A 14,634-nucleotide genomic window follows, 5' to 3' on the forward strand; every position below is an offset into this window, starting at 1 on the left:
ATTACAAAACTATATTCTTCTCATTGTTTTCTACATGTATGAAGTTAATCAAGAATTTTCCTAGAAGAATTTTATAATTATAATATATACGTATGTGTAAAAATAAATATATAGAGAGAATTACATATATAATTCAATGAGAGAGAGAGAACTCTATTGTAAATGAAGAACTTACTTTGTATCACATTGGTAGATCCCAGAGTCCTCTCCTTTCAGGGGGAGAAACAAAATCCAGCCTTGGTCCTGGTGAATTCTGGACTGTATGTTTTTAGATATTGGGATTTTGCTAGGATACTTATACCATGTCACATCTACTACTTTCCCAGATGTTGGCAGATAGCATATGCAATTAAAAGCTGTAGGCTGGCCTACTGAAGCTGTCTCATTGTTCACACTTACATTCTCAAAAACATCTAGGGAAAGAAAGGAAAAAAAATAACCACAGAGAGCGCTAGTTTAGTTTTCATTAGTTTTAAATGCCACTTTAATTTTCTAGCTGATTTGAAATTTTATGTGAGGTTTTTCTCGGTGTGGGAGTTTTCCTAAAAACAGTCTGCTGATGTGAAAGCATAACCGGAAGTTCTTCACAGATGTCCATCAGACGGAATTTACTCAGTCCCTTCCCCCCACTCAAGTCATCTTCCCCATTTGGAAGGATTTCTTTCTTTCCCTTCTTGTCAAAAAACCTTAACTCCTTCAGAGTACATGTTCCTACTCTGAGCGCCCCTTGCTTTGTTTCCTTTCCACTCTTGTCAACCGGTTAATTCAATCTGTCCTCAATAATACGTATCTCATTCCAAAAAGCATTGTTAAACAATCTGCTCTCTTTATAGTTCATTTCTATCAAATTTGCTTAGTTGTCTTGGAAGCAGTTTGTTCTGTGGATGGGTTCTTTGCTTTTACCTTGGGTCTAAAATATCTCTTTGTCACATAAAAAGACAGCATCATATCCAGTTATGCATTTTAACTCGTCTTGTCTTGTAAACTGGCCCATTTCCCCCCCCACCCCAGTCACGTCAAAGCTCAAAGGTGACATTTGGGGCTGAACATCAGACACTTGGAGCTGAACCTTGCCCTCTCCGAACCCCGCCGGATTCTGCATGGACCACTGGAGAAAGTGTAATCTGCAGGCTTGGGTCCCACCGCATCCCCCAGGAGGTCCTCACAGGAGCTTGCTCAGAGCGGCGGTGGAGGGGGGGTGGGGAGGTATGGGGGAGCATGGAGGGAGGGTGGGCACTGAGAGCCAAACATGCTGAACCTACCTGCTCTGAGAAAACGTGGAAGAGCGATGCACACGACGAAGAGCAGCAAGGACTGCATTCCCCTATCGGACTGTGAGGAAAAGAGAAGATGGGAAAGTGCACCTTCCCCTGGTACAAAGCCTGTGTTCTGCGACCTCTGAATCTCAGAGATTCCAGACAGGCCACTGCCTTTCCCTTCTTCTCCAGTAGCCCTCCAACGTTGACCCCACATGTCCCCTGTCGTGCTTCCAAAGACTGCTCTCTTCCCTACCGGGTTCCTGCTCGGTGCTCCCACCTCCAGAATTCCGGCGGCCAGGCCTCAGTTGCGAAGAGCCAGGAGGCACCATGGGGGAATCGGGATGTGTTCCTTCTTCCAGGCTGTCCCATAGCCTCCTCTGGGGTCGCGGGGTCTCCCCTTCTGCCATCTGGCATCTGCGCCAGGTAGGAGGCTCCCCTCAAAGCCCACCTCCCGTGGTGGCCCCCTGGGGGTCACCCATGCGTAGCCTCCCCAGAGGGTCCTTAGCCTCAGGATCGGCCTGGGCCCCCGCAGTCCGAATGGAAACCCCAAACACTTGCTAATTCGGGAGAAGCCAGTTTAAGCCTACCTGGAAAGGCCGGCAGAAAAAAAAAAAAAAAAAAAGGAGGAGGGACTGGCTATTGAACATGGGCTCCACACCTTCGCCCAGAGACAGAGTCCCCTCCCTGAAAGTCGCCCAGCCGGCTGGGGGCCTCCTGGGAGTCCCGATCGCCGGCCTCCCCGTCAAGCACGTTTTTGCCACCTCCTCCCAGGCACACCTTTCCTGCCAACCGGCGCCCCACCCTCGCCTGGCTCAGCTGCAGACTCCCAACCGGGTGTGTACCTGCCTGACTGAATCAGAGCGCAAGATCTCCTGGCGAGTGGAGACTGACAGTTGGGTACTGAGCCCTGTTGGAGCATTTCCATACCAAGCTAGTTCCTCACCACCACCGTAGGACCTTAGGAAGGAACGTGCCAGCACGCTAGGAAGTGGGTTTGAAGGCTTTTTGCCAGATTTTCCGGCAGTTAAGAAATCCTCCATCCTCATTAACGTATGCTTAAATCTATTCCAAATTGTCCTATCAAATGAATTATTCTTTCCTTTCTGAGTTCCGTTTGAGCACGCCCCTCATCGGCCTATGTAGAACACCCAGATTGTGGAAGCAAGCCGTACCAGAGGGCTTTTAAGAAATACCATTTGTCTGCCTGAGTAGTGCTGGCTTACTTCTAAAGCAGACATCCCAGGCTGGTGCTCACAGACCTGGAGAGGGAAAACTGCACCTGTCTGAAACTTCCCAATGCAATGATAGCAACAGAGACCTATTGCCCTGCCTATCAGGAGACACCCGGAGATATCTCTGAGGGCACTGAGACTTAGGGAAAATATAGAATATAGTCTCCATTCAACAGATTTCTGGCTAAGCTATTTCTGGTGGTTGGTCCAAACTGTCAGACAAGGAGCTATACCAGCAAGCGGAAGAATGGCCGGCAAAGCTTTCTCTGATAGGCTTGTGTGCAAACCAGTGGTTTCCAAATTTTGACACTCTTATAGGATTCCCAAGTGCTTTGGTGTCTGTTGGCTCCGCCTGTCGATATGTAAGATATTAAAAATTAAATGGAGGAGTTCCCGTTGTGGCTCAGTGGAAACGAATCTGAAAGACTAAATAAACAAATAAATAAATGGAGAGTGTTTTAAGCATTTACTTTGCTGTACAGAAGAAACTGGCACAACATTGTAAATCAACCATGCTTTTATTTTATTTTTTGGTCTTTTGTCTTTTTAGGGCCGCACCAGAGGCACATGGAGTTTCCCAGGCTAGGGGTCCAATTAGAGCTGCTGCCTCCAGCCTATGCCAGAGCCACAGCAACACAAGATTCAAGCCAGGTCTGCGACCTACATCACAGCTCATGGCAGTGGCAGATCCTCAACCCACTGAGTGAGGCCAGGGATTGAACCTGCAACCCCATGGTTTCTTGTCAGACTCGCTTCCACTGCTCCACAACAGGAATGCCTATGCTTTGATTTAAAAAATGCCAGTAAATAAATAAAAACTCTTCCCTGAAAGATAAAATAATAAAAATTATATATTTATTTTCTCATTTATTTTAAATAACAACAGTAAACACTCTATAAGTTAATATAAATATCATATATTTTATGAAAAATAACTCTACTTCCCAAAACAGTCTTATGGAGGAAAGTGATATTGGCCTACATACCACTGCATACCCATACTTGGTGTTTGGAAAGTTCTTTAATGTCTGTCTTAAAAGAAGACAGTGGGATTCTTATATGCAGTCTCTTACAATGTAATATGATGTAATATGCAGCCTCTGAGAAAGTCCACTATCCTCTGGTGAAAGAATGGGAATAAAAACTCAAGTAAAGTCCTAGTATTATGATGAAAATTGATTTATTTCATGGATCTTTTTGAAGGATCTTGGGGATCGCTAGGGCTTTCACATGCAGAGGCCCCCTTAGTAAACTGGAAGTGGGGATCTTCATTTCCCCAGACACCAGCATTTCATAGGGCTCCTCTGTACTTACACATTTTGCAAGGTTTATGCCACCAAACAAGTGTTATTATAAAAAGTGTCAAGTGACTTGAATGTGGAACTACTGTTATAAGTAGTGTCAAAATTATTTCTGAATCTTTTTTTTGTTGCCTTGCTTTCAGTTTCTACCTTATAAATAAGGAATTTGTGCCTTATCCTGTTTTGTACAGTTTGAGGCTCAACTTGCATGCCAAGTCCAATCAATATTGTTGCCCCAAAGCTTATGAAGTTTACGAGGGCCATCCCAGCATCCCTCCTCCAGCCCCCTCAGGAGCAGCTCCTCCCTTTGATTGCACAAGGCTGTCATTCCACTTTCTCAGTGAGGCTAGGACCTGAAACTTGCATTTCCAGGGAGGGTTCCTGAGCCATATGTGTTTCCTTCTACATAGGGAAGGAACCTCTTAGCTCTGAAGGCAGAACTGATTTGGGAATTGTAAATTCTACCTTCAAAAACAACAGAAAACCAAAACATTTGCTGAGGTTTTCAATAACCTTGAAAAATTAGAGAACCTGGGCAGCATTGTTGGCTGATGAAAAAGGGGAAGGAAGGAATTCAAACAGTTTTGCTTTGTTATGGCCACAAGACATACTTCTTTATGCTGAACTTCCTCAGTTTTAATAAAGAAACTATTCTTCCTGAGTTTCACTTCTTAAATTTTCTTTTTAAATGGGCAACATGCAATAGTTAACAGCTAAATAATTCAATAAGTTGTAAGTCACAGAAGTAAGACCCAGCCTCAGAAATAATAATTACCAAGTTTCCTTTATACATCTCTCCCACCCTCCAGACTCACTATTTTAAATTTAGTGTTTATCATTCTGGGGTGTGTGTGTGTCTGTATGTGTTCTTTAAGCAATGTAAAGTATTCTTTTATAGGATTTTTCAGCATTAATATTAAAGTAGGAGTTCCTGTCGTGGCGCAGTGGTTGACGAATCTGACTAGGAACCATGAGGTTGCGGGTTCGGTCCCTGCCCTTGCTTAGTGGGTTGACGATCCGGCATTGCCATGAGCTGTGGTGTAGGTTGCAGACACGGCTCGGATCCCGCGTTGCTGTGGCTCTGGCGTAGGCCGGGGGCTGCGGCTCCGATTCGACCCCTGGCCTGGGAACCTCCATGTGCCGCGGGAGCGGCCCAAAGAAATAGCGAAAAGACAAAAAATATGTATATATATATTAAAAGTACTATAATAATACTTCTATAACTTGTTTTTTACTTAACATTATATTTTTGACATTCAAGTATTTTGAGAAGTTCTAGGTTACTCAAGGTCACTACTATATGATACTCCATTATATGAATATACCCAAATTTAGGTATCTATCTCCTTTGAACATTTAGGTTGTTTCAGATTTATATTTTACCCTTAAATGGAGTGCTTCCATGAAGACTTTTGTAATGTCCCCTTGTGTAAGGTTTTGATCGCTTGTCTAGTGAGTAAAAATGCAGGATCACTGGGTAGATGCATCCTTGATTGTATTAGGAGATCCCTAGTTTTCTCCTATTAGAGTCCTTTAGATGATAAGAGTTCTATTGCTTCATGTTCTTGCCAATATTTGATAATGCCAGACCTTTACATTGTGCCAGTTTTGCCAGTCCAGTGATATAAATGCTATTGGGTGATTTATTTTACATTTCTCTAATTACTAGGAAGGGGGAAACATCTTTGCCTGTGTCCATTCCATGTTGTCTGTGTGAAACCTGTGTCCTCTGTGTGAAATTTCTTCTCGTGTTTTTCCCTTTTACCCACCTGGTTATCTTCCTCTCATCAGTTCGTGGAGAACTCATTAAATTCCACCTCTGATATCTCATGTGTTTACCTGCAAACGTTCACTCTGGCTGCCATGTAAATAACTGGTCATGGGGTGGGTAGTAGAAAGGAGAGAATAATGGCCCCAGTTAGGAAGCTACTGGCCTAGACCAAAGAAGAGGTGATGTGGCAGGTGTAGGATGATGAGAGTGGACATGTATATATGGAGATCCATTTGGGATACATTTCAATGTCTCTCTGTTCTTTTTTTCATTTCCATCTATCTTATTTCAAATTCAAAGGATCAAAGTATCAGAGGGTCAGAATAGGACCTATGATTTGTCTATCTCTTGGACATAGTCATAAACACTCTCCTGGACATGGGTTGCTGCGTGGTGCAATAATCAACACTTTTGCACCATCAAAATTTAATGACATGTTATAGACACAGGGTCATAAATATCACTCCCTATACCTACCTAACATGGGCTGACTTGACTCAGGACAGCTCCCCTATAGAGACACCCCTGCCACAAGTCACCCATTTAATCTTACCCCAATTGTTTAGATCTCATCATCTTTTTTGCCAAGACTTATTCAGCTCGTGTTTGAGGGATCTTATTCTCCATGGCAGGCCATTCCAAATTGTAGATCTACCAGCACATCAATCTTTCCTAATGGGAAGCAGAAATCTCATCCATGTAGGGATTCTGGTTCTACCCTTTGGTCCATGGAAAGAACAACGCTGTCTTCTCCACGGCTACACATCTAATGTCACGGAAGCTCCTACAATCATCCTTCTCTCCTGACCAAGTACCTGGAATCAAAAGCTTTAAGAGTACTCATAGTCGCTCAGCTGCTGACCTCTCAAACAGGGAGGACATGAGACATTCACCCCTCCAATTCTAAGTGTTAGATTTGTGTTAACATCACCTGTGGTCTGGTTGGGCTTGTATGTGTTTGTTGTGCTTTGGTTTTGCTCATTCATTTATTCTGGGATTACTGAACACAAACATCCTAAATATTTGTTTTCAATTTTGTAGCCCTTAAGCCATATTTTCTTCACCTGGGCTTAGACACATTCCTTATTTCAAGTGAATGGTATTTCATTTATCCTAAGCCAGTGTCATCTAGTAGCAGGGTTTGTTTAAAAAGATCATTTATCTGGGAGGTGGAATGTATAGGCTCCCTTCTCAAACCATTTGCTAACCAGCTGGGGGTCATCAAAAATTTGGAGGGGGACTGTCAGTGTTGAGTGAAAATTTCAACTGCAACATATAACTTGCAAAAGGAATATTTATCACAGGGATACACTTTGTGTCTATCAAGTTGATATAGATGTTTAAATGAACATTTTTATTGTCATACACTTCCTTTGGGAAAGCAGGGAGAATATCTCTATGGAACACAACTAGTGAAGAAATTTAAAAAGTCCAAGACCCACTGGCCCATTGATTATAGGAATCTATGCTAAGCTAATCATCAGGAAAGTGAACAAATTTATTTGGGCAAAGAGGACTATTTCATTTAGACCACTGAAAGCAACAAACTGGAAATAATCCAGCTGCCCAGCCTAAGCAGAAAAGTTAAGTATAGAGCCTCCATTTGATAAACTTAATGTTCATTCATAGATCGTATGAATAGATTATGTTTTATGATTCATAGATCATTTTTTTGGTCTTTTTAGGGCCACATCTGTGGCATATGAAGGTTCCTAGGCTAGGGGTCAAATTGGAGCTGTAGCTGCCAGCCTACACCACAGCCACAGTAATTTGGGATCCAAGCCGTGTATGCAACCTACACCGCGGCTCATGGCAAAGCTGCATCCTTAACCCAATGAGCAAGGCCAGGGATTGAACCTGCATCCTCATGGATACTAGTTATATTTTTTTCCACTGAGCCATGACAAGAATTCCATAGATCATATTTTAAAGCATAGGAATGTAGGCAAATATTTTCACTAAGTTAAAAAAGTTAGGGTATTAAATTGTATATATTGTCTGATCTCAAGGCACTAAAATGCTAATAATTATCTTTAGGTTTGTGAGGTTATGCATGAATCTTTTATCCTTATGCTTTTCAAAAATGTCTGTGTCCTCTCAGTTTATATTGCTTTTTTAATAATACAAAAAGTTTTTTCCTTAATAGTACACTTTTATTTTATTTTTAAAATGATTTTTATTTTTTTCCATTATAGCCAGTTTACAGTGTTCTGTCAGCTTCCTAAATTTATTTTTAACAAGTGTTTCTAATACAATCAACCTACAGAGATATTAATGTACCGAATTCCTAACAACCGTCATCTCTGGCCCTTTACTCCCCTGCAATTCACCTGCATAATACTGTCCACTACTCTGTCATACTTTCCTTATGCCTTAGTGTTCCTCCATTCAAAAACCTTCAAGAGCTCCCATACACCAGCTCCAAATGATAAAGACCAAATATTTCAGTCAGGGATTTAAGACCTTCTTTCATATGAATTTGTTTACTGCACTACTCTGTCTTCACTCTACTCTCTACGATGAGGTAAATTGTTTTCCAACTTGGAAACTTTCTCAGTGTCTAATATGTTAGGCACAGAGATAGCAGTTTTAAAGCCATCTACAAGGAAACTCAAGAATGAAATAATTTTCTTGTTTTGGGATTTGAGGAAGGTCTTGGGGATCTAGTTTTAAGAAACATAAGAAGTTCATATCAATTAAGTATAGGGTAGAAGATGACATTAAAGATATCATTAACGATAAAATCTTTAAACAGATGGCCACTGTCCATAGCTACAAAGGCAAATGGGAAGCAGGATTCTATCTCAGGCTAAGCAGGATAAGTGATGTAAGGTGGCTGAGGAGGGAAAAGGAGCAGTAGTCAGGCAGGATTTACCACTTGGGCAGAGGCAGAAAGGAGTTCCCACCAAGGCTGGTGAATATGCAACACATGTTCACTGAAGATGATGGAGGAACCTCATTCCAGGATATGTTTAAGGAAAGGAAAACCAATGAACACTGCAGAATGGTATCAGTGCAGCTCATCCCAGACCTGGAGGCATGAACTGAGAGACACTTGGAACCACTCCCAGGTCAACAATTCTAGAAAAACAAGCTTTCTTGATTTTCATTCAAAGTAAATTAATATGCCCACTGGTTGAGCCCAGAGCAACTCAACAGGATCCTGAGAGTCTGGATTCAGGTGGTACAGGCTCAACTGCTCTGACAGCTGCAATTATTTGTGATTGTTGCCTTTGTGTTTGGGCTGCAGATTTAAGGTGAACATGCAAGGTGTACTGACTTTAATCAGCCACACCTCCCTTAGAAGAAATCTGAGACGTGCTTGTTCAGATGAGCATGTTTTTTTAGTTTAAAATATTAACAATCCTTTTAAATACCGTCATCTATTGCCTGTACCTCTTCATCTTACTAAAACTCACACACACACACACGTACTTTATTTGTAAAATAAAGTTAGTACGCCAAGAAAAATCACTCCCATCTATCTCCCAATGTACATTTTTTTCACATGTTCTTCAATGTTTTCCTATTTATTGCTACAACCATGATTAACTTGTGCATTTTATTTTAATAAGAAGGTGTTTTCCCCTTCTTCCTGAGATTATTCTCTTCCCCACCTTCTCCCTTCTCTGTGGCCTCTGTATTAATCCAAACTTAACCACATTCATAGATGCTTGCCTCAAAGGTGAAAACATGCCTTCTGACAAATTAGCTTATGAAAATTTCTGATTTTCTGTCTGCTATTTATACTTAGTCTTTCAATTAGTTTTGGAAAACTGTTGTATCCAAAACACCAAGCTAGATCCCGACTTGTTAAAATTGCGTGAAATGGATGCTATTACATTTTTAGAAGTTGATAACAAAATTATATGTCCTCTACCTCCTCCAACTCCTCACCCCAGAATTTGAAAAGGATTCATCCTGGGTTAGATGAATGTGTATTGTTTATACTAATGAAGAGGTAAAGTTAAGATATGGATGAATGGATTAAAATGTGGTACATATACACAATGGAATACTACTTGACCATAAAAAAGAACAAAATAATGCCATTTGCAGCAACATGGGTGGAACTAGAGACTCTCATACTAAATGAAGTAAGTCAGAAAGATAAAGACAAATACTGTATGTTATCACTTATATCTGGAATCTAATATATGGCACAAATAATATTTCTACAGAAAAGAAACTCATGGACTTGGAGAACAGACTTGTGATTGCCAAAGGGGTTGGGGAGGGAATGGAATGGACTGGGAATTTGAGGTTAATAGATGCAAACTATTGCCTTCGGAATGGATAAGCAATAAGATCCTGCTGTATAGCACTGGGAACTATGTCTAGTCACCTATGATAGAGCATGATGGAGAATAAAGTGAGAAAAATAATGCATACATGTATGTGTGACTGGGTCACCTTGCTGTATAGTAGAAAATTGACAGAACACTGTAAACCAGCTATAATAGAAAAAATAAAAATCATTATTAAAAAAGAGGTAAAATTAAGAAAATATATTTTGAGATTTTTATCTCAGATACTGAATGAAGACTTTGTGCAATAAAGAAGAATCTTTGTATTCTGTTCCAATTTAATCACCGAAGGGATGTTGCCTACAAGTTTCAGTTACACCTAATGGCCCACTTCTGGGAACTCTGCCTCCCAGGTAATGAATATTAATCTAAAATATCTTTATCTCCCAAGATACATCCTAACCAGGCCCACCTGGGAATGGCTGCAGGTGGAAGCCATGAACACATCCCTCCAGAGGCTGCCGGGAACCAGGACATGCTCAGATTTACTCCCACCCGCTGAGCAGAAAAGGAGCCTGAATTCTAACTCGGGCAAGATAGTTTTTGGGAGAGGCATCTATCATCTTCTCAGTCACCCTGATTTCTGAATAATATCTTATTTTCTGCCCCACCAACTGGTCTCTCAATATATTGGCTTGTCATGTGGGATGGCAGTACAAGTTTGGACTGAGAAGCAGATTTTGAGGAAGCCAACAAGGAGTTTGCTGCACCTTGGGGAATTTACAGGTAATACCATAGCAGCTGCCAGGACCCCATGTCCTGATAATCTTTCCTTAAAACTTCACCAAAGCAGCCCTGGCTACTCCGGGCCTCAGCACTTGGAGCAGGAATCAACATTTGGGAAACTACAGGCTCCATGTAGTTGGGTAAGTCACTCTGGTGTATGAGCCAGATACTTTATTGCCACTCTGGGGTTTTTTTCTCCAGAAAAAGCCAATTTGTTGTGTATCTGCATGCGGTAATCTGCTGGATGGGGGAAATAGTGCCAAGATTTACCCAGTTTGTCAACTGACTTGTTTGCTGCTTTTTTTTTTAACTTATTGAAGTATAGTTGATATCCCATGTTGTATTAATTACTGATCTTCAGCAAAGTGATTCAAATGTACATACAAATATATGTGTGTGTTTATATGTATATGTTTTTTCATACTGTTTTCCATTGTGGTTTTTTACATGATATCGAATATTGTTCCCTGTGCTTATACAATAGGTCCTTGTTGTTTATCCATTTTACATATAATAGTTTGCATCTGCTAATCCCAAAGCGCAATCCTTCCCCACCCCCTCCTGTCTTCCCTTTCAGCAAACACATCTGTTCTCCATGAGTCTGCTTCTGTTGTGTAGATAAATTCATTTGTGTCCTATTTTACATTCAACATAGAAGTGATATCATATGTTGCTTGTGTTCCTCTTTCTGACTTCATTTGGTTGATAATCTCTAGTTGCATCCATGTAACTCCAAATTTTGGCATTATTTCACCCTTTTTTTTCTTTGTTGTTGTTTCTGAGTATACTCCATTGTATTTATTTACGTCTTCCTTATACAATCCCTCTGTCCATAAACATTTAAGCGGTTTCCATGCCTTGGCTATTGTAAATAGTGCTGTTGCTATGAATATTGGCATGAATGTATCTTTTTGAATTTCAGTTTTGTCTGGATAAATAGGCCCAGAAGTGGAATTACTGAATCATATGGCAACTTTAATTTTATTTTTTTGAGGAGAACTCATAAATTGATTTATGGAAAAAATTATATTTCCACCAACAGTGTAGGAGAGTTCCCTTTTCTTCACATACTCTTCAGCATTTGCTGTTTGTAGACTTTATGATGGCCATTCTGATGAGTGTAAGGTGATTCTTCATGGTGGTTTTGATTTGCAGTTCTCTAATAATAAGTGATGATGAATATGTTTTTGTGTGCCTATTGGCTATCTGTGTGTCTTTTTTTGAGAAATATCTCTTTAGGTCTATTTTTTTGACTGGATTTTTTTTAATGACTTCACTGAGCTGTTTCTATATTTTGGAACTTAAGCCCTTGTCAATGATGTCACTTACAAGTAGTTTCTCTCAGTCCACAAATTGTTTTTATCATTTTATTTATGGTTTCCTTTGCATGGCCAAAGCTTATAAGTTTGATTAGACACGTTTGTTCATTTTTCATTTTATTTCTATTTCCTTGGAAGACTGACATAAGAAAACACTGGAATGATTTATTTCAGAGAATATTTGCCTATGTCCTCTTGTAGAAGTTTTAGGGTGTCATGTCTTTAAATTCTTAAGCTATTTAGTTTATTTTTGAGTATGGTGTATGTTTTACAACTTCATTGATTTAATGCAGATGGTCAACTTTCCTAGCACTATTTGCTGAAGAGACCATATTTTCAATTTTGTATATTCTTGCCTCCTTTTTCATAGATTAATTGACCATAAATGCATGGGTTTACTTAGGGCTTTCTATCCTGTTCCATTGTCTGCTTTTGTGCCAGTACTATACTGTTTTGATATCTGTAACTTTGTAGTATAATCTGAAGTCAGGGTGCCTGATTCCTTCAACTCCATTTTTCTTTCTCAAGATTGCTTTGTCTATTTGGGGCCTTTTGTATTTCCTACAGATTTTATTTTTTTTTATTCTAGATCTGTAAAATGCTATTGGTAATTTGAGAGAGATTGCATTGAATCTATAGATTGCCTTGACTAGTATAGTTATTTTGTCAATGTTGACTGTCTCAGTCCAAGAGCATGGTATACCTTTCCATCTGTTTGTGTTGTAGTTGACTTAATATGACATTAGCTATAGGTTTGTCTTATGTGGCCTTGATTATGTTGAGGTAGGTTCCCTCTATACCCACTTTCTGCAGTGTTTATCCTAAATGGATGTTGAATTTGATCAAAAGTTTTTTGCATGTATTGAAATGATCACATGGTTTTTATTATTAAAATTGTTAATGTATCACAGTGATTAGTGTATATTAAAAAATCCTTGCATCCCTTGGAGAAACCCCCTTTATCATGGTGTATGATCCTTTAATGTCTTGTTGGATTTGGTTTGCTAGTATTTTGCTGAGGATTTTTGTGTTTATGTTAATCACTGGTACTGGACAGTGATTTCCTTTTTTGGTGATATCTTTATGGTGCTGATGATTTCCCATTGAAAATAAACTGCATCTGGTTTCCCAGTGAGAATAAAACAGAAGTATGTTCATAGGACAAGCCCAAATGTTCTAAAACCCAGTGTGCTATACAAGGACCTTATTGCCTATCCATTCTAAAAGTAATAGTTTGCATCTATTAACCACAGTCCATCCCACTCCCTCCCTCTCCCCCTTGGCAACTACAAGTCTGCTCTCTATGACTGTGACTCCGTTTCTGTTTTTAGATAGGTTCATTTGTGCCATATTTTAGATTCCACATAAAAGTTATATGGTATTTGTCTGTGTCTTTCTGACTTATTTCACTTAGTGTGATAATCTCTAATTGCATCCATGTTTCTATGAATGGCATTTTATTGCTTTTATAGTATTTCCTTGTATATATGGACCACATCTTCTTAATCCATTAATCTGCTGATAGACATGCAAGTTGCTTCCATATCTTGGTTATTGTGAATCGTGCTGCAGGGAATATAGGGGTGCATGTATCTTTTTAAATCATAGGTTTTTTTCCCTGGATATATGCCCAGGAGTGGGACTGCTTAATCGTATAGTAGTTTTATATTTCGTTTCCTGAGGTACATCCATACTGGTTTTTAAAAATTAAAATACAGTTCATTTATAATGTTCCTTTAATTTCTGCTGTACAGCAGTGATCCAGTCATATATATATATATATATATTCTTTTTTAATACTATCATCCCTCATTTTCTAACTCAAGAGATTTGACATAGTTCTTTATGCTGTACAGTAGGACCCCATTGCAGTTGGTAGATGCAAACTATAACATTTGGATATAACATCCATACTGTTTTCCATAATTGTTCTACCAATTTACATTCCCACCAACAGTGTAAGAGGGTTCCCTTTTCCCCCACATCCTCTCCAGCACTTATTATTTGTAGACTTTTTAAGGATGGTCATTCTGATTTGTGTGAGGTGGCACCTCATTGTAGTTTCAATTTTCATTTATCTAATAATTAGTGATGTTCAGCATATTTTCATGTGCATACTGGGCATCCCTAAGTCTTCTTTGGAGAAATGTCTATTTTTATCTTCTGTCCATTTTTCAGTTGGGCTATTTGGTTTTTTTGCTGTAGAGTTTTTTGAGTTGTTTGTATATTTTGGAGAGTAAGGTTTTTGTTTGTTTGTTTGTTTTTGCATTTTAGGGCCACATGTATGGCATATGGAAGTTCCAGGCTACTGAGCTTCATCTGCAACCTACATCACAGACCTACACTATAGCTCATGGCATTGCTGGATACTTAACCCACTGAGTGAGGCCAGGAATGGAACCTGTGTCTTCATGGATACTAGTTGAGTTTGTAATCTTCTGAGCCAAAGTGGGAACTCCTTCATGTCCTTATCACTTACTTCATTTGCAATTATTTTCTCTCATTCAGTATTTCTATTTTTTGTTCTTTTCTGGTTCTCTTTGCTGTGCAGATGCTTGTAAATTTCATTAGGTCCCATTTTTTTATTTTCACTTTTATTTCTATTGCCTTGTCATACTGACCTAAGAAAAGATTGATAGAATGTATGTCAGAGAATAATTTGATTTGCTAATGTTGTCTTTTAGGATTTTTATTGTGTCATATGTTTAAGTCTTTAAGC

General features: G+C 39.6%; 1 protein-coding gene across 5 annotated transcripts in view; it reads right to left on the minus strand.

Annotated features, from left to right (window-relative positions):
• IL1RL2 (interleukin 1 receptor like 2) overlaps positions 1-2,212 on the minus strand; it is a 32,650-nt gene extending 30,438 nt beyond the window's left edge. For 3 of the 5 annotated variants that reach the window (XR_014839656.1, XR_014839655.1, XM_085016104.1), the window contains exons 1-2: positions 1,263-1,844; positions 176-413 (exon numbers count right to left, since the gene is read on the minus strand). Coding sequence is in view for 3 of the 5 variants with exons in the window: in XM_085016104.1 (XP_084872230.1) it covers positions 176-413; positions 1,263-1,473 (449 nt within the window). In the remaining 2 variants the exon portion in view is untranslated. The other 2 variants (XM_021087122.2, XM_021087125.2) reach the window with 2 other exon arrangements.
• Between the last annotated feature and the right edge of the window lie 12,422 nt (positions 2,213-14,634).

Source organism: Sus scrofa, chromosome 3 (genome assembly GCF_054392235.1).
Source record: "Sus scrofa isolate SSC_HxYL_T2T_F1_AM1 chromosome 3, Sscrofa_HxYL_maternal_Yorkshire_Landrace_v2.0, whole genome shotgun sequence".
NCBI classification, from domain to species: domain Eukaryota; kingdom Metazoa; phylum Chordata; class Mammalia; order Artiodactyla; family Suidae; genus Sus; species Sus scrofa.